The 19,091-nt window shown below is 37.0% G+C and overlaps 1 protein-coding gene across 7 annotated transcripts in view; it reads right to left on the bottom strand.

Moving 5' to 3' along the window:
- Nucleotides 1-4,144: 4,144 nt before the first annotated feature.
- The window catches only part of KCNC2 (potassium voltage-gated channel subfamily C member 2), a 252,994-nt gene continuing 238,047 nt past the window's right edge, over nt 4,145-19,091 (bottom strand). Inside the window, exons 3-5 of one of the 7 annotated variants that reach the window (XM_004384630.3) lie at nt 12,996-13,923; nt 10,742-10,906; nt 4,145-5,272 (exon numbers count right to left, since the gene is read on the bottom strand). In XM_004384630.3, coding sequence (XP_004384687.1) covers nt 5,136-5,272; nt 10,742-10,906; nt 12,996-13,923 — 1,230 coding nt within the window. In that variant the 3' untranslated portion in view covers nt 4,145-5,135. Of the gene's footprint in view, nt 5,852-10,416; nt 10,907-11,295; nt 13,924-19,091 lie in introns of those variants that run through there. The other 6 variants (XM_012557912.2, XM_023738907.1, XM_012557913.2 and 3 more) reach the window with 6 other exon arrangements.

The following is a 19,091-nucleotide window of genomic DNA, read 5'->3' as shown; positions in this document are numbered from 1 at the left end:
AGTCTGTTGTGCGATTTATTTTAAAGATGAAATGTCTTCACTTTTCATTCATGACTATTTAATGCTGATTTTTAACCACAATTTTATGGCAATTATAACCTATTAAAATGCACTCTTTCCTCTTCCTACATATTCCTCCTTTTTACAGTAAATCCTACATGCTGACACCATTGTTAAAAACATTTTATCAGTAATTATATTTGGACAATTTCTCTTTTCTGAGCTCAGTTTCTTAATAGTTTCTTAATCAACACTGAGCATTTACAGACATAGAAAGGATTCTGCTGGTGCATTGAGGGAAAGTTTTGGATTTGCCAACCTTGTTTCTCTTTCTCACTTTACCCTTCACATAACCCTGAATGATTTCAAAGAATTTTACAGGGTAAATTCATATGTATCCTTACAGTATAAGTGGGCTGTTGGCTGTGTGTGGTGTGATGATGAAACAGAGGTCACTTACCCAAAGGTGAGATAGAAGCCATCTTTATAAAATATGATGTGATGCACTCAAAGAATGTAGCAGGTTCCTAAATAGCCAGAAGGTCATTAGAAAAAGGGCACCAATCACTAACATTGATTCTTCTATGAGTATCACATCCTTCCAATCAGAGTCTGAATACCCAAGATGCTCCCAAAGTGTTAGCGCATGGAAAGTAGCTTTTATTACTTACAAAAAGAAGCAGATAGCATACAACAGGAAAAGTTCCACGATGAGCAGTACGCCTTAGCTTGAAAAGGCTGTCAGGGTGGAGACGGAAAACTCTTCTACTGGTGCCCCTGATGCACCATAGTCAAGGAACTCAAAGTGAACAGTTTCACGGAGCTAGTCCCCTTGGCTTCTGGAAGTTGTCCCAGTGGAGGTGGAGAACTCTTCTATGCACGCCTGCACCTGACAATGTAGGCAAAGGACTCAAAGTGGACCTACCTTCAGTTGATCCCCCCTGGCTATGCAGGCTTAGTTAGGTGGGCTGAAAAACTCCGATGTGCGTGCTTTCACCTAGCACCATAGCCATGAGACCCTGAAAGTCCCTCTTCTCGGCCATTTTTATATCCCAAAGCTTAGTGACTGCTACACGGGGCGCAATGTAGATTTTTCCCACCTGATCACCTGAGGAGGGGGTGGGTGGTTTGTTACAAGGCCTGTTGCCCGGTGATGGGTTGGGGAATCCCAACTCATTTGAATATGTTTAAGTGTTGCCTGGCTGTTTTAGAATAAAACAAAGAGCACCTTGATTGCTCAGGAATTCCAAGGTTTATTTTCAGAAATCAGAGACAAAAGACCAAATGAAGTTCTTTGTCCCACATAGATGTTTCTAATAAAACAAAACAAACAAACAAACAAAAAAACAAACCCGTTGTCTTTCCAGTCGATTCCAACTATAGCGACCTTATAGTCTGAGTAGAACTGCCTCATAGAGTTTCCAAGGAGGGAGAAGCTGGTGGATTTGAACTGCTGACGTTTTGGTTAGCAGCCATAGCACTTAACCACATAAGAAGCAGTAAATATTTAAACCAAAAGAAACTATGGCAGGAAGATTATCTGTGGCAAAATATTAGTGAACAATTCTGTCTCTTTGATCCTCAACTTTACCATTAATAAAATGAAAATGAAAACATCTGCCTCCAGAATTGCAGTGAGGATTGAATTGGAAAATGTAAGTGAAAATACAGTATTAATTTAATAATGCCAGATAGTTGGATAGATAGAGAGACAGAGAGAAAGAAAGAAAGTGGATAATAGATGTAGATATAGATATACACACATTAAAAACCAAACCATTGCCCCTGAGTCAATTCCAACTCATAGTGACCCTATAGGACAGAGTAGAACTGCCCCATGGGGTTTCCAAGGAGTGGCTGGTGGATTCGAAGTGCTGGCCTTTTGGTTAGCAGCTGAGCTCTTAACCACTGTGCCACCAGGGCTCCAGATATAATAATTAATACATTTGCAATCTTAGAACGATAGTAGCATTTAGACAGGGAATGAATGCAGATGAATAAACAAAACACTAGCTACGTGCCTAAGATGTGAATAAAAGTGAGAGCTATGTATGTTTTAAAATCTATTCATTGTCATTTATTTATGTACCTATGCGTTTCTGCTTTGGCATCATAAAGCATAAAATTGTAAAACTTGTTGAAAACTTCAAAACAAAGAGAAGAGCCAAGGAAAGAATATGAATAATTTAATTAGATAGAATTCAAGTTTATCCCCAGCTCATTTGCCTTTTATTCTTCATTTCAGTTAGTTACATTTCTATTGGTTATCACCAAGGTTGTGCATGCACCTTGAAAGGTTACAAAAGGTCCACAATACAGGGGCTCATAATTAGGCTACCTGTTATATTCAGAATCCCAGGGGAACTAATAGAATCTGGAAATACTGATTAAGCATGATGAAGAATTCTTATTAACAGTTTCAACTACAACAGTTTTAAAGACAAGTACAAGCTTCATTTGCCACAAAACTCACAAAAAGGTAATTGATTCAAGAATATCTCTTTTTATGCAAAATATACATTTTAGGATATAATTTAATATTCTACTATATACTGACATCGCTCCTTAATCATTTAATAAAAAAATACTCTCACTGCCAGAATTTTATTTTTGTAATATTTATAACTGAGGTAACAATGATAAAAGACTTAAAACTATGAACAGTGTTGATGGGGCTTTTTCTCAGAACTAAACAAGAATGTGACTAAAAATTGGTAAGTTTGATAAGTAGGCACTAAAATTTCACAACATACCTGACAAGCTGGTAACATAAATGGTTTATAAGAAAATGATACAGTCAATGTTCATGTATCCAACTAACAAAGTAGAAGTAAGAGAAATTAAGACAGACCTATACTACATCAATATCACTGCCTTGTGTAATTCACAGCACAACCTGTGGGCCCATGAAGAGTAATTCAAAGAGGTGTGGGCCTTACTTGAAGCTTCAGAGATGTTGACCATGAATTTGGCTTCCTTTGATGTGAGATGACCAAAGGGGTTGACCCATGCACACATGGTGGTATTTACAGATGTTTCATGGACACTGGCAAGTCCACAAGCCGACCACTTATATCGAGAGCACCAGATGAGTTCCAGCCACAATTTAAACGCCTTATGAAGACATGAGACCTCTTGCAAGTACAACCTGGTCACTTTAGGGCACATTCAGCAGCAGAAGTCTGTTTCCAGTACAGTCCTTGGTATGGCTAAATTCCACTGTCCTTTTTGCATCAATCAAAAATCTATTATAAATTCTGTACAACACTGCAGTCAATAACAGCAGCACCAGACAACATATTAACTCCTTTACCATAAAGCCGTATATAATTACAACTTTCTATTTGTGGTGTTATCAAAATATCAGAAATGTACATCTGGGTAAATACATTGCTGTAGAAGATCTGCTGTACAAGATCTGTACAAGATCTGGGTAAATACATTGCTGTACATGCAGGTCATGCTCTAGGATTTGGAGATATAGAGTCATACATGTTATGTGGACAATAATAAAAATGGCAATTGTGTTCCTAACAAAAAATAAACACGGAAATCAGGAATACTCAACAGTCTCAAGAATCTTGAATGCCTCAGAAGTATTGTCCATTGCTCAATTTATATCATGGCATTTTTCTTCCCTCACCTGCCCAACACACCGGACGCACTATTCCTATTGTATTCCGAGAGATGTGTAAGCAGAATTTCTTCCATTCAGATTGAGTAAGACTCCCTAGGGGTTTCATGGAGTGTAATAATGAATGCTGGTTGCCAGGTAGTAGAAACTGACGCTGCAGCAGCCAACTAAGTGCAATGGTGAAATTGCTCCTTAAATCCTGCTTATCAAAAAGGTTCACAGTACTGATTAGCTTAGGGAGTCCACTGGGCATCATTAATTTGTACACACAGCAAAAACGGGGGGATATCCAGTACTAAAATCATGAATACCTTATCAAGGCATGTCTGTGCTTCGTGGAGACATATGGCATATACAGTTAAGACGGGGAGCTCAGACAGACAGAAACAGCACACAGGACAAAGCACCTGATTAAACACTGGCTGAAAATCTGATTCATCTTGTAACTCAGAAATTTGAGGCTGGTCAGAAATGCCTTCTGTGAACACCAATGCTCTTTGATGTTTGCACAAAAATTAAAAAATAAAAATAAAGGGAGTAAAAAAGACAGGAAAGCTTTGGGTAATACTTGGCACTCTCTGCCTCTAAAAATGATGACAAATCCTGGGGTTAAGAAAAAAAAAAAATAACTCTAGTACCAAACAGTAGTTCCTGGCTAAACAATGCAAGCCTGGCTGGCAGTTACCTTGCTCCTATGTTTTGTGCCTTCCACAAGCCATTAAGTAACAGATTTGGCTTGGGCTTGCATGTAACCAGTAATGACAACCTATATGCAGTTATCTGCGTGCAAGCAACCAGAGACATTCAGAATTCCAATACAGCACTTTTTGAAGAGAAGTAAATCAATCAAGAAATTAAACTATTTAAAACACATATTTCTTTCAGAGGATAAGGAAAAACAAGTTAAGTAGAAACTCGTCCACCCCACAATTCAACATGCAGAACAATTGACCTGTGCTTTCACGTCTGCAGGATGTTCAATACAAGTACACATATCCCGAGCCATCCATGGTCCTTGAACTCTGCAACATTGCTCTCAGGTGATAGAGACGAGATGGTCCATGCAAATGAGCTGACCAAAGTCATGTTGCATATAATCAACATAGGACCCCAGACATCTTCAGAATGGTTTAGAGAGTCACAAGGAATGAAGATCCAGTGGAGTGGTTGGCATTTGGAAGCACACTGTTTTAAATATATCTCCCTGAAGATATGTTTATGGATTAATGTACTGGCCAATATCAACACTATCTGTCATTTTATTGCGAAAGGAGATCAGGGCAGTTAATATGGAGAAGGAGTAGCTCTACTTTAAATAATCTTTAAAGCCAGGATAAGATTCGTTAGCTATCCAAGTGGCATTTCTGACTTCAAATAGTAGTATCATGCAGGATTTATACTGTATTATTGGAGACTGGAGTAATGCTACGTTTACTTAATCCCATTATGGGGTAAACAGTACTTGAATTAATACAATTTTAGCCGACTGATGCAGTTTGGTTTACAAGATAGATGGGATGGGAGATCGAGAACGCCTCAGAGGACAAGGAGAGTTGTAAGGTGATGTTACTGGAGACAGTCTCAGAGGATTGCCTGCCAAGCCCGCTATGTTGTTTAAGCTTCGGGATTTTTCATATCCTTTTATGAAAAAATGCACAGACATCAGTTGAATTCAACCAGAAAATAAACACAAACAAACAATACTATGCAGGATAATCAAAAGTGCTATTTTTGAAATCAAAGAAGTATTTGTTTACAAAGAATTCAATAGTGAGGCAATTTATTACTCTAAAAATATGAAGCTCACTGTTGCTGCTACCCACAAAAGATTACACCAGCTATCATAAACTATAGTTTTTATGCTTCTAAGTCTATCCTCTTCCAGATTATAATTAGAGTTAATTCAATTTTGGTATGTAGGATACCGAAGCTCTTTTAAAAATAAAGCAAAGCAACTTAAGTAAGATAAATCTCGCAAAGGTTTTTAAATTTCAGAATATGTTCCTGAAAAATATGAAGACATAATGTAGGCTATTTTTTGTCTTTTTGTTTTTTATTATTTACTAAGATAATAAAGTGTGCTTAATGTATAGCTGCAACCACTTTTTCCAGCATATTTAATCTTCCAACTTTATAAAGTCAAAAGGATGAATCGTAAATAATGGCACGTGATGCCATTATCCAGTTGATGTATAATGAAATGTCCATTTCTAATTCCTTGGATTATAAAGGATAAAAAAAGAAAAGAAAATGAATTAAATATAAATTGAGTCATAATTTCAGTGAAATAAAGCCAGATTATATGATGTTTTACCTCACGCTCCATAGCCCCTTGACCCAGGAATTGAGAACAATTTGGTCTTAATTCACCTTTTATTTTTATTATTTTGCATTCTAATCTTTCATTCATAACAGTCATTGGTTTATAGATTAAAAAATCCTTGTCACGAATTTTAGCCCAAGCAACATCCAGCAAGGTTACCTTTGGAAAGATTCATGAATTGCACCATTTTTTCATTAGAAAAGTTTAGGAGGCAGTTAAATAAGGTGGGGGCACTAGTTTATAGTTAGAAGTTGAACTGTCTTAAAACCAGGGCAAGTATTGACTGGAAAAATAGTCACATTACACAGCTTTGAAAATAAATAGTTATATTCTGACAGCTCCAATGAAGAAGTGTCGTAGAACAAGAAAATGAAATTTCTTTTTGGGTAACCAAAAAGAACTTCTGGTACCTGAACTTCTGGTACATGAACTTCTAGTATGTGAACACACCTTGGACTCTGATTAGGCTTCAGAGTGCTTGATGACGGTGTAAGAAAGAAAATAGGTCTTTCCCTCCCAGCTACTTCTTTCTATAGCTCTGTCTTTTCTTGGAACTTCTAAGGAGAAGTTATTGTTTTTTCTGCTCCTTTCACTAGAAGAGAAGTGATTTATCTGGTTATTTGATTCATAAGGAGCAAGAACCATATTCCATATTTCACTCTGGGGAAGAATCATTGTGGGCTCTCACCTGGGCTTTAGTCTCTCTCTTTGATTTTTCTTGGGGTCTCTTTACCTGGAGACCACTTACAGACTCATGTTTTTTCTTTCTTTTTCTTTATGGTAAACTCTGTCCCTACCAATTACTTATTAGATAAATTCAGGAGAGAAGAGTATGAAGTTCATTTTAGCCTTGGTTCTGGACCACTTTCTTCAGCCCAGTTTTACATGGCAATAGAGTTATTACTACAAATCCATATTTGTATTGGTATATCAAAAGACCTAGTTACAGAATGGATATAATGAACATCCTTCTCACATACACACACAAACTGTCAACAGACTAGTTGTCTTCTTTAAGATTTGGTATATGACAATTTATGCCATCCATTAACTATGATAAAATTCTCCAGGACATAATCTCTGCTAATGAAAGAATTATCTTCCAATATGTCTTGATAGTATTCTGAGCTATAATTAATACATAACCTGTTGTCCTGGAGTTGACTTCAACTCATAGTGACCCTATAGGACAGAGTAGAACTGCCCCATGGGGTTTTCAAGGAGCGGCTGGTGGATTCAAACTGCCAACCTTTTGGTTTGGAGCCAAGCTCTTAACCACTGAGCCATTTCATTCTACTATAAAGGATGATGGAATAGCTAATGGGAGAATGTCATAAATAATTAAGAAAGAATTGCAGGTCCCTTACATGTGCCTGTTGGGCTAGTTATTCCTTCCCTAAAATAACTGAAAATAAAACTTTGGGAGTTGTAGAAAGAATAATTTATTCTAGGCAGCAGAAGATGACTGTGCAACTTAAAAATGTAAACTAGACTATAAAAATTGATTAGTTTTGATTAAAGTCAAACTGGTGAATATACATGAACCAAATGGATTGTTAATACCTATATATCATCATTATAAAAATTTAGATCTTTCTCTCCCACAATCTCCAAGCTCCCTACATGACCTCCAGGAAGCTTTGACAGCTTTATATTAATCATACAGGTAATACGTTAATCTTGCTTGCTATTCTAAATTCTGAATTTTAGTTTTTAACATAAATATTATCCATTCTGTTAATAGGTCCTTTTATTTTTTAATAGCTATAATTTTAGTGTCCATTTGAAAAGGTTTCCTTCCAATTTAGTAGCAAGTATTTAATTATTAAAATTATTAGTTATCCATATACATGTTTTGCTTTATTCTACAGGTACGTTTCTGATTAGAAAATTTGATAACATTTTGCTTAAACAAACTTTTTACTGGAATGGCTAAAAATATAACTCATGAGAATAAACAATAATGCACCTAGTTTAAACTAACATCTAAATACATGGCATACGTTATATATAGTTCCTAAGAAGCATGAGATTATTTGGGCAACACTGAAACTGCTTATCCATGTACTATCCATGACTGTGCTTTAATTTATATGATATGCTTATATAATACTGTGTAAATAAAAACACGTGTTCTGAGCGATAGGCGCTCACTATTTTAGTGAATCCTTAAGTTTTCTTAACGTATGCCAAACTATATTCATGTTTGATGGTAGTAAACAAATTCAATGGGAATCCACTAATATTATTTTCATTCATTTAGGGGAGAATGTTTAGAACTTCAAAATCAAATCAGAAGAGAGACAACTTGAAAAATAAATGAAGGGTCATATAGGAAATAAATGTCTGAACTGGAACCATAGAGAAATCTATAACCTACATAAAAGAAAAATGGAGAAGAAATGAATGAATTCCTGATAGACATGACAAGATAACACACTAAAATGTTTAAATGAAGTTAGCCAGAAGTGTTACCAGACCTGGGAAATAAACGCATAGCTGCAAAAGAATTAAGCAAGAATGGAAAAGAAATTGATTATGGTAAGAAACGACAAAGAATAACAACCTCAGCGATTAATTAATTCTCACTGATAAAGAGACTTGGCATTTGTGAAATAAGACTGCATGTGTAAATTTTCCAGGCAAATTAAATATCTTATTAATTGCTTTGCTCATGAAACTTCGGAATTTTACAGTAAAAACTATATATTAACATAAAAAAAAAACTAAACCAGTTGCCATCAAGTCAATTCTGACTCACAGCGACTCTACAAGACAGAGTAGAACTGCCCATAGGGTTTCCAAGGAGCGCCTGGTGGATTCAAACTGCCAACCTTTTGGTTAGCAGCCATAGCTCTTAACCACTAAGCCACCAGGGTTTCCATATATTAGCATAGTGCTTTATAATTTGAAAAGCCTTTTCTCATCTGTGATTTCCTTTGGCAAGTTTTAAAATTCAAAATATTGTCTAACCTAGAAGAAAAAGAAAATTTAATGAGGTCTTTAAACACGTAACCTTAGTATAAATATTGTATGTGATACATTATTGAATGATGGTCAAAAATGTATGTAAATTTAACCACATATTACATATATACACGTACATGTATATACATGTATAGTGAGTTAAGATATGCAATGCACTTAGTATATGTTCTTTATAAGAGTTAGATATCCTCATCATTAATTAATGCATATATACACATATTTTACTCAAGTAATCAGGTAAGGTTTACTATCTTCACAAGATATTTAAAAATTTTTCTCTCAACACATAATATTTAATGGTAAAGTAGTAAACAATAAAATAAACCTATTCAGATGATTGAAAATATATTTTAGTGCAAAAAATAGATGCATAGAATGGAACTAATTGAAATGGAGAAGTATTTACAATATTATATAGTAAAGAAAGGAAGAAAGAGTCCTTTTCTCCTTTTTTGAAACTTACAAGCACAGAGGCAGAGAAAAACAATACAAGTGATGCGATGAAATGAAGGAGACGTACAACACAGGTAATGAGATATTTTAAAGAAAGAGGGCATAACAGAATAAATATTTTAGGCTTAAAACATAAAGAATTCAATAAGGAAAAATTACAATGACTAGCAAATTAGCACAATATTTTTAAAATGCAGTTGTACTAGTATTAAAGCTTTGGAGTAGTGTTTCATTCAAATGTAGCCAATTACTACAAGAAATAATTATAGCTCTTTCCTATTCTGTTAATTAACAGAGAAAAATAACCATGGCAGTAAAGCAACTGGAATTGTCAAAGTCGGAGGTCATCTAAGCACATGCCAGCCTTTTGACAAAGGTAGGTGATAAGTATCATAAAATCTTTCTTTTTTGGGGGGAGGGAGGGGGCATACAATTGTCCTGAGGTCTGAAAGAGTTTACAACAACAACGAAAACAGGAAATAGTAATAGACAGTGTTGGCACAATCTAGGTTTGAGCGGAAGAAGGAACCACATGATGGAGCGGTGCTTCAGTGTTTTGTTTTATTCTATTATAGTCCTTAAAGATGCCTGCCCAACAAAATGTATTCATTCAACAAATATTTATGGAGCCTCTCTATTTGCCAGGCACTGTTCAGGAGCTATTGAAAAGTAGTAATAAACTTAAAATTATTATTATTTGTCCTGAAGAGAAATTCTAATTCGTAAGTACATGAGAGGTCATCAAGTGATGAGCTAGACTTCTCTATAGGCCTGAGGACATTGTGCCTTTGCAAACCTTATGGCACTCAGATAAACCACTGGCAAAAGCTGCTCAAGTACTGAATACGAGTCCAAATTAGAGTATGTTTAATGTTGTGCTTTGAAAAAAAATACTTTACAATTGTCCTATAATCATCAATTACTCATCAAACATATGCATAGAGCCAATTAGTGAATATTAGAGTTTTCACAGTTGTAGGGGAAAAAGATAATCTTTAAAGACGTCTGTGTACATTATATTAAAATCAATGGGTAAGTGATTTCATTTTTAAACTTTCCATTAAAATTCTGCCCACGGACAAATGGCAAACAAAACCAAAAATGAACACAAAAAAAGATGTGAGAAAGAAGGATGAAATGCCTTTAAAACATAACCATCAAGTAGTCTGTTATGATATATATTTAAGAATGTTTATAATGTGAGAAGATGCCATGGATAGAGAAAAGAGCACTATGTGCAATTTCTCCTAGAAAACGATCAATAGGCATTTTAGATCCCTCCGTATGTCTGCAGCAATCAACTGCTAAGTCACCTGTGATGATCTGATTAAATGCATGCCTACCTTTCCTGATCCCTCCATCAGAAGCACACGTGTAATCACCTGTCGTCAGTAGGAAACATGTTTCCCCTCTTCTGTTTTTGTCTCTGGTACTAGAGCGTCTGATGGGGAGCCGTTCTGGGGGTGATAATGGCGGCTCACTTCCTGTACTGTCGGCACCTGATAACACTGGTCACAGCACCATGCCCATGGACAGACAGTGATGAATGAGGAAATGAGACAGTACAAAGAGTTTACACCGAATGCCCGAGGTCCAGTCACTCCATATACAAAACACAATAATCACATCACGATAAGAAAAGAGAAAGAATTTTCATCACTCATCACAAAAATTTACATGTAGCAAAATGAAAAGATGTGTAAAAAGAGAGAACCATTTTTCTGTATTTTTTGAGAAATTTTAATTCCATTGGATTTTACCTAGTAGGAAATTGGGTTTCACAAAACTAATATGAACTCAAAATAGTTGTGCTAAATAAAACTAATATGAACTCAAATAAGATATTTAATTTGTGATAAATTAATCTTACTATTTTTGACATGCTCTCTCAGTGTGAATAGGAATCCTTAAAAGTGGAGCATATTTAAAAATAAACTCTTATAAGTATTTGTCTTCATAGTTCTTTTACAACACATGCTGTTATTCTTTTCGGAAACTAAATTTTTCTCTCAAAAATCTTAGTAAAAATAATTTCAGAATGCACAAACTTCGTGTCACGTACTCTATTTTTAAGCTGAAAATATTTTGAACCTAACAATGGAACAAGATCAACTTCTCTAAATGTCCTTGAAACAACTACATGTTTATTTCTATACGCTAGCCAAAGACTTCTGCAGTATATCATCCTAGATGTTATCTTGCTATAACAATGATTTTCTGGTCAGAGAGTGTGTCCTCTTTTTTCAGGCCCTTCATAAGGGTTCTGCACAGGTCCTCTGATGACAACAGCGATACCAACTAAACTCTACCTTTTATAAAGACATATAACACTTTTCAGATATTTATTTAGGAGGACTTTGCAGAACAGTCTACTAAGTGAACATGAGGGCTATGAATAAAATTTTTAAACAGAAGTCTTAGCCAATCTTTTTTTTCATCTACCCCATAAAAATTTCTGGAAGCTAAAGAGAGACCTGTAAAAGACGTCACTGTGTTTTTTTGTTTGTTATGTTTAATTGGTGTTATGTCTGATTGTAAGAAATTATTCACTTAGGATTGCCATAAGTAATTTTCTACAAGAAAAATATTGAATGTATCTAAGTTTCAGGGAAGGCAAAGGCCTTAAATTTTCACAGTGGACTAAAAGCTAATTAGATTGTTTACAAAATATTTCTTCTGTACCAGACATAACAGACAAGAGATGACCCTATCTTTCATCTGACTATCCCTTTGGCAAACTAAGTGTCAATTTACAGTCAATCAACTCTAGATTACCTCTGGTAATGGAAGGGACCAGTTTCTCCTTATCTCAGGTGGTAAATCATCCAAAACTCAGTTCTGGGAGTGAGCAGAGTCCAATGCATAGTGCATAAAAAAGGGAAATCCACAGAGGAATAACTTTTTCATTGATTTTCCAAAGCAGATCATCTATGCCCTGACTAAAGGTGGGTTAATTTATATGTCATGGCATCTTGTTTCATCACAGGGGTTATACTGAGATGCCCTACCTACTTTAAAAATTTGAAAATTTACCCAATCCTTGAGAATATTACTAGGGAAGAGTTTTGTTTTTTAAAAAGGCCATCTCCCATATCACCTCTTTGGTCTTTAGGCTTTTGCAATGAAAATATCTACTCTTCTTAAATAACTGCCTCTTCTGAATTATACTGAGATGCACACCACCATGTGGCAGAGGTAAAACTGAGACAAACACACCAAGCCAAACAATATGGAGATCAACATTTTGAGGATGAAGAGTGGAAGATGATCGATATTATACCATTACATCGTGCAGGGAAACGAAACATTGGCACAAAAGCAACAAACAGGCAAAAGAAAATATTGGCACCATCAGCAAAGGGCATTCCCACTAAAGCAGGAAAACTCTATAGACCAGCTATGCAGATTTCTATTTGAAGTTCATTTGGAAATGCTATAATCTAGTCATCTACAAGCCTGACACATGCAGAAAAGTTTGGTGAAGGGGTAGGGCTGAGAACTCATGAACATTTGCGGAAAATAAGAATGGCTGCCTCCCCCCGCTTAAGATACTGGTCTATAAAGTATTTATAACACGCATTTGAAATTGTGCCTTACCTGATCTGTTATGTTCCAGAAGTAGATTGTCTTTGCCCAGACACATGTCACTCTGTGTGCTATTGCAGGCCATATTTAATTCTGTCTTGCAAAAGGTAGGTGAGCTTGGCTGAGGGGCAGGAGGAATGTGCTTCTTTCTTTTCCTTGGAAGTTTCTGCTTCGCCATTGCCAAGGAGTAGTACATTCCAAAATTGTTCACAATCACAGGCACCGGCATGGCTATTGTCAGTACTCCGGCCAGAGCACACAGGGCTCCCACCACCATCCCTGACCACGTTTGGGGGTACATATCCCCATAGCCCAGGGTAGTCATGGTCACTACAGCCCACCAGAACCCAATGGGAATGTTTTTGAACTGTGTGTGCTCGCTAGCTGAAGGATCGTTAGGTTGAGCTCCTACTCTCTCAGCATAGTAGATCATAGTGGCAAATATCAAAACTCCTAGAGCCAGGAAGATTATCAGCAGCAAAAATTCATTAGTACTAGCTCGAAGAGTGTGTCCAAGCACCCTTAGGCCTACAAAATGGCGGGTGAGCTTGAAGATTCTCAGGATCCTCACAAACCTTACCACCCTAAGGAAGCCAAGCACATCTTTAGCAGCTTTGGATGAGAGCCCACTGAGTCCCACCTCTAAGTAGAAGGGTAGGATGGCCACAAAGTCAATAATATTCAAGAGATTTTTGATGAATTCAAGTTTATTGGGGGAGAAAACAATACGGACTAAAAATTCAAAAGTAAACCATACCACACATACTCCTTCTACATATGTCAAGGCAGGATCCGTTTCAATTTCATATTGTAGAACAGCTCTTGTGCCATTGATGACTGGTTCTGTCTTGTTTCTAACAATATTGAAAGCTTCATGTGTCTCCAGGCAAAAGGTTGTGATTGAAACCAGGATGAAGAATAAAGAAGCAAAAGCAATAAACTGTAGAAGAAAAAGAAATAAAAAGAAACAAAGAGAGAATGATATGAACCACAATATACTTTCATCAGAACCCAAGAACACTGATCTCTGTAGATAAAAAAAGAAGAAAAAAAGTGTATTTGAAGATTTCTTTTGGGATGTTACTCAAATAAGAGGAGAGTTGTGTGTGTAACATTAATTAGAGTTGTAGGTATAGCATGTTCCAAGTCTGTTTCCAGCTTACAAAGCTAAAAAGGTTTGAATTATGTTAGAATATAGTTTCTTCAGTCTTTTGTCCAACAAAATATACCTGTGAAGAAAAAATAAAACCACCCAAAAGAATATTTAAGGGAAACAGACTCAAAAAAACAAAAGAAGGAAAGAAAGAAATTTTAGACAATGGCTCCAGATTTTATTCATGATCCTGGAAATCTTCATGTGCTAGTTTGTTTTACGACTATAAATATAAGATTCGTTTCACAATGATGGAAATTCCGAATTCATCCAAATAGATTCTAAACTGTAAAAGTTTGATATACAATATTTATATTTACAAAAAAAATCTTTGAGAGATATATTATGATTTAAATTATATCAAATTAAGGCGGAGACTTGTACAAAAAGCAAATCCAAAGAGAAAGAGTAGGCACAAGACTGGGGAAAGAGAAATAGAAGTAAGGAATCAATTGAAAAACAGTTTTCTTCCCCTAGTGAAACATAACTCCAAAATGTTAGAGTAACATATTAGAAAGTTATAGTTTTTTAATTCAATGTTATATTTAATTTCTTCAGTCAATAATATATGAATACGTAATTACTAATACGGAATAATAAGAGCTCCCACTTATATATTGCTCACTAGTACCAGACACTCTTGAAAGCATTTCATATACCTATAATTAACTCATATGAATACTCATAACAATACTACTGTTGGTGTTGTTAGGTGTCATCCAGTCAATTTTGACTCATAGCAACCCTGTGTGACTAAATAGAACAGCTGTATAGGGTTTTCCAAGCTGTAATCTTTACAGAGGAATCCTGGTGTCACAGTGGTTAAGCTCAGCTGCTAACCTAAAGTAAAGGCCTGTGGTCTGAACCTATCAGGCTCTGCGGGAGAAAGATGTGGCAGTCTGCTCCCATAAAAATTACAGTCTTGGAAACTCTATGGGGAAGTTCTACTCTGTCCTCACTGTAAGCTGGAATCAACTCGAAAGCAAGAGGTTTAGTTAATGTTTATGGGGAGCAGATCACCAGGTCTTTCTTCCCTGTAGCCCCTGGGTGGGTTCAAACTGCCAACCTATTGGTTAGTAGCTGAGCACTTAACTGCTGCGCCATCAGGTCTCTTTTCAATATTACTGCTGTTGCTGTTGTGTGCTGTGGGGTTGATTCCAACTCATAACGACCACCCTGTACGACAGAACTCCCCATAGGGTTTCCTAGGTTATAATCTTTACTGGAACAGATTGTGGAGCAGCTAGTTGTTTCAAACTGCCAATCTTTCAGTTAGCAGCCCGGCACTCAATCATTGAACTCCTACAATACTACTAACCACTCTTATTTTACACTTAAGGAATATTAGGCAAGAGAGGGTAAGTTACTTTTCCAAGGTCATATGATGCAAAGTGACTGACCTGAGATACTAACCTGACAAGTTCAGCTCCAGAGTCTCATCTTTCAAATACCAAACTCTTGAATGTAGAATACAAGTATGTTGAAAACCATTTACTTGGGTTGAAGTTACAAACTTCTTCATATTAAATACATGAAAATTTGAAGCTCAGTGGTTTGAGTGAGTTGCACTGTTGCAGCCAGTGCTTGAGGCTTTCAAAGAAGCCAGCAGATCCCTTGTGCTCTCAGATACAGCAGGATTACCGAGCTCCAAGAGACTGACTGTCCCTTGATGTGTAAACAGATGGATCATTCAGGAGCAAGAAGTTGAAGGTGAAGTGAAGTCCTTATTTGGAAACAATAGGGTAAATCCAAAATCCAAAGATGTCTTCTATCATCTACTTATCAACCATGCCATTGAGAAAAGCCAGATTTCAAGAACAGATTAAAATCACCTTCTTTTTTCTCTTGTTGAGTTTTAGTCTGCCAGATTTATAAGGAATATACCAAAGGACTAAGGTCCTTAGGTAGCATAAATAGTTTGCACTCAACTGCTAACCTAAAGGTTGACAGTTCAAACCCATCTAGCAGTACTGAGAAAGAAAAGGCCTGGTGATCTGCTCCCAATAAGATTGCTGTTGTTAGGTGCTGTCAAGTTGATTTTGACTCATAGTGATCCTATAGGACAAAATAGAACTGCCCCATAGGGTTTCCAAGGCTGGAATCTTTATGGAAGCAGATCGCCGAGTCTTTCCTCCTGTGAAGCAGCTGGTGGGTTCGAACTGCTGACTCTTTGGTTAGCAGCCAAGTGCTTAACCACTGTGCCAACAGGGCTCATTTCCATTAAGATTACAGCCTAGAAAATCCAATGGAGCAGTTCTACTCTGTAACATGTGGGGTTGCCATGACTCGGAATCAGTTGCACGGCAACTAACAACAACAACACACCAAAGCACTAAAGTATCTTAGGACTGTGACTGTCTGCTTTAAAGAAGCACCCTACATTATGGAAATATTTCTATGCAGTGTACCAGACAATAGAGCATCCCTATAATATCATAAAGCATGTCATTCACATGGCTTTGACTTGCTTTCCCATGTACATCATCCAACTGACCTTGGGTTTGGCATTATGAGCTTACCCTTAGGTTTCTCAGACATACTGAGAGAGATCAGCATGTTTTTTCACTCAGTTTTTCCTTTATACAAATACATATACAATTCTCTTTTCAATTAACTAATTATTGTTACTGGTGGCGCAGTGGTTAAGAGTTTGGCTGCTAACCAAAAGGTTGGCAGTCTGAATCCACCAGCCGCTCCTTGGAAACCCTATGGAGGAGTTCTACTCTGTCTCATCGGGTCACTTTGAGTCAGAATCAGTTGGACAGTAAGTATCACTAAAGAACTGCATATAATTATACTTCCTCTTTTGGAGGAAGAATCAATTATTCTTGATTCATAAATTGCCTCTTTTTCTAATCAGAGTGTTATCTATAGATTTCAGTGCTATGTCTGTTTCCAGTTTCCCATGAAATCTTTTTTTGTCACAGAGCTCTCTAGGATGTACCTACTGGCCCTCACACCCACCATTCACACTCCCCACCATCCACACCTAGTCTCCAGCATTTCAGGCTGTGCCAAACGTTGTAGAGCAACAATTTTATCTATGAGGCATTTGGAGAGTAGAAGGCAGTTAAAATAAATTGGAATTTTTTTGTTTGTTTGTTTCCAGTATTCCTTAGTCAGCATTTTTCTAGTTAACTTTGCAATCCCAAACTCTCTTTACCTGCATTCATTTAGTGATTTGAGTGGCACTTCCCCAACACTGCTGTTTCAAAATCAGTCAGTCCTAGCTTGCCTGCTCACCTCTATTCAACAAACACAGTCTTCTAGTATACTTTGATGTTCATCAATATAAAACACTGTGGCCTTTTCCAATCAGACATTTTCCTGCCATCCATCCATCCATTCATTCAACACTTGTTTATTAGGTAGCTCTATGCCAGGCCACAGGGCTAGGGTTTAGATTTAGCTGCACCTTACAAAACACAATCCCTGCCTATTAAAGAAAATTACAGTCTACTAGGTATACAGACATTAAATAAATAACCACACAAAATCATATAATTACAATTGTGAGGAAGGCAACAAACAAACAAAAAAAAAAGAAGGACGTTTTGAAAGGAACAAGTCTGGGACTTAATTTAGACAGAGGGGTCATAGAAATCTCTGAAGAAACGTCATTTGGCTGGAATTTGAGGGATTAGTAGAAGTTAATTTGATGGAAAGGAGAGACAGATGTGTATATCTGTGAAAATGGCGTGGGGACGGTATCTGACCTCCTCTAACTTCAAAAGCAGGAAGGAGAATCAAGATCAACAGCCCAAGGCTGATTCCTATGAGGCAGAACTTAGACATGCCTCCTCTCTGTGCCAGCTTTACCAATTCTGACATCAACCATTCCTTCTACGGCACTCTACTTCTCTGCTGGGTTTGATAATTCTTTGCAATGGCCACACAGAGCTCACAGACAATACTCATGATTATGGGGTTTATTAGGGAAGTAACAGTCACAATTCAGGCTTAGGAATGCTCAAGATACAGTTCTTTCATCAAGACAGCCTCTTCCCAGCCATGCTCGCAGGTACGCCTTTCTCTAGCCCTCGGCCTGTGACCTGCTCTGGCAAGTGTTACAAAGCTCCTTTAGCCCCTGCCAATAAGTCCACTTGGAGCCCTGGTGGTGCAGTGATTATAAGCTGCGTCTGCTAACCAAAAGGTCAGCAGTTCATATCCACTAGCCGCTTATTGGAAACCCTATGGAGCATATCTACTCTATTCCATGGCGTCTCTACGAGTCAGAATCGACTCAAAGGCAACAGGTTTGGTTTTTGCTTTTTTAAATAAGTCCACTGCACGGTTTCTTACAAGTCTCTCCTGCCACCACTTCTCGCCGTCTTTAGGGTTACAGCTTGCTCTCTGTCTCTTGGGTCCAGGAGCTTCTTAATGCAGGGATCCTGGGTTCAAAGGACCCACTCTCTGCTCCTGGTTGCTCCTCCTTGGTGGGGGTAGTATCCTCTCCTTCACATCTCTCGGATGGCTCATCTCAAGTCCAGTGGGATGGCAAAACTGAATAGTCCCCTCATTGGGCCACAATTACCCTATCATACAGTCCTGCCCAATCACTTGTGTGGCTAGAAAGGTCACACAAAAGTGATCCATCACACTGCAATATCACACAGTAGAAAGAATCTGCCTCTTTTTCACAAACTGTGATGTAAAAATCCCCATCTAGCATAGAGTCTCTACCTTTTTAAAGGTTAACTTCTTTTTTTAAAGAAGTTTTAATCAACCAAAAATACTACCTTGGTTTTCAAAAGAGGCTATAAGGCGACATAAAGAGCAGTTTGATTGTTGGCAGTGCTCCTTGGGATTTGTGGACATATTAAGAAACCAATAAATTTCACTTCTCTAAAATTATTGTACCAGCCCCATTGTCTGAGATGAAATGAAAATATACATGATAAAGTGTTTTATTTAAATGTAAATCACTATGCAAATGTTAGAAATCATTATTCTCC

This window comes from Trichechus manatus, unplaced genomic scaffold, assembly GCF_000243295.1.
Source record: "Trichechus manatus latirostris isolate Lorelei unplaced genomic scaffold, TriManLat1.0 scaffold00125, whole genome shotgun sequence".
Classification (NCBI taxonomy): Eukaryota; Metazoa; Chordata; class Mammalia; order Sirenia; family Trichechidae; genus Trichechus; species Trichechus manatus.
The sequence above is the reverse complement of the archived record's forward strand: the minus strand, read 5'-3'. Positions and strand labels throughout refer to the sequence as shown.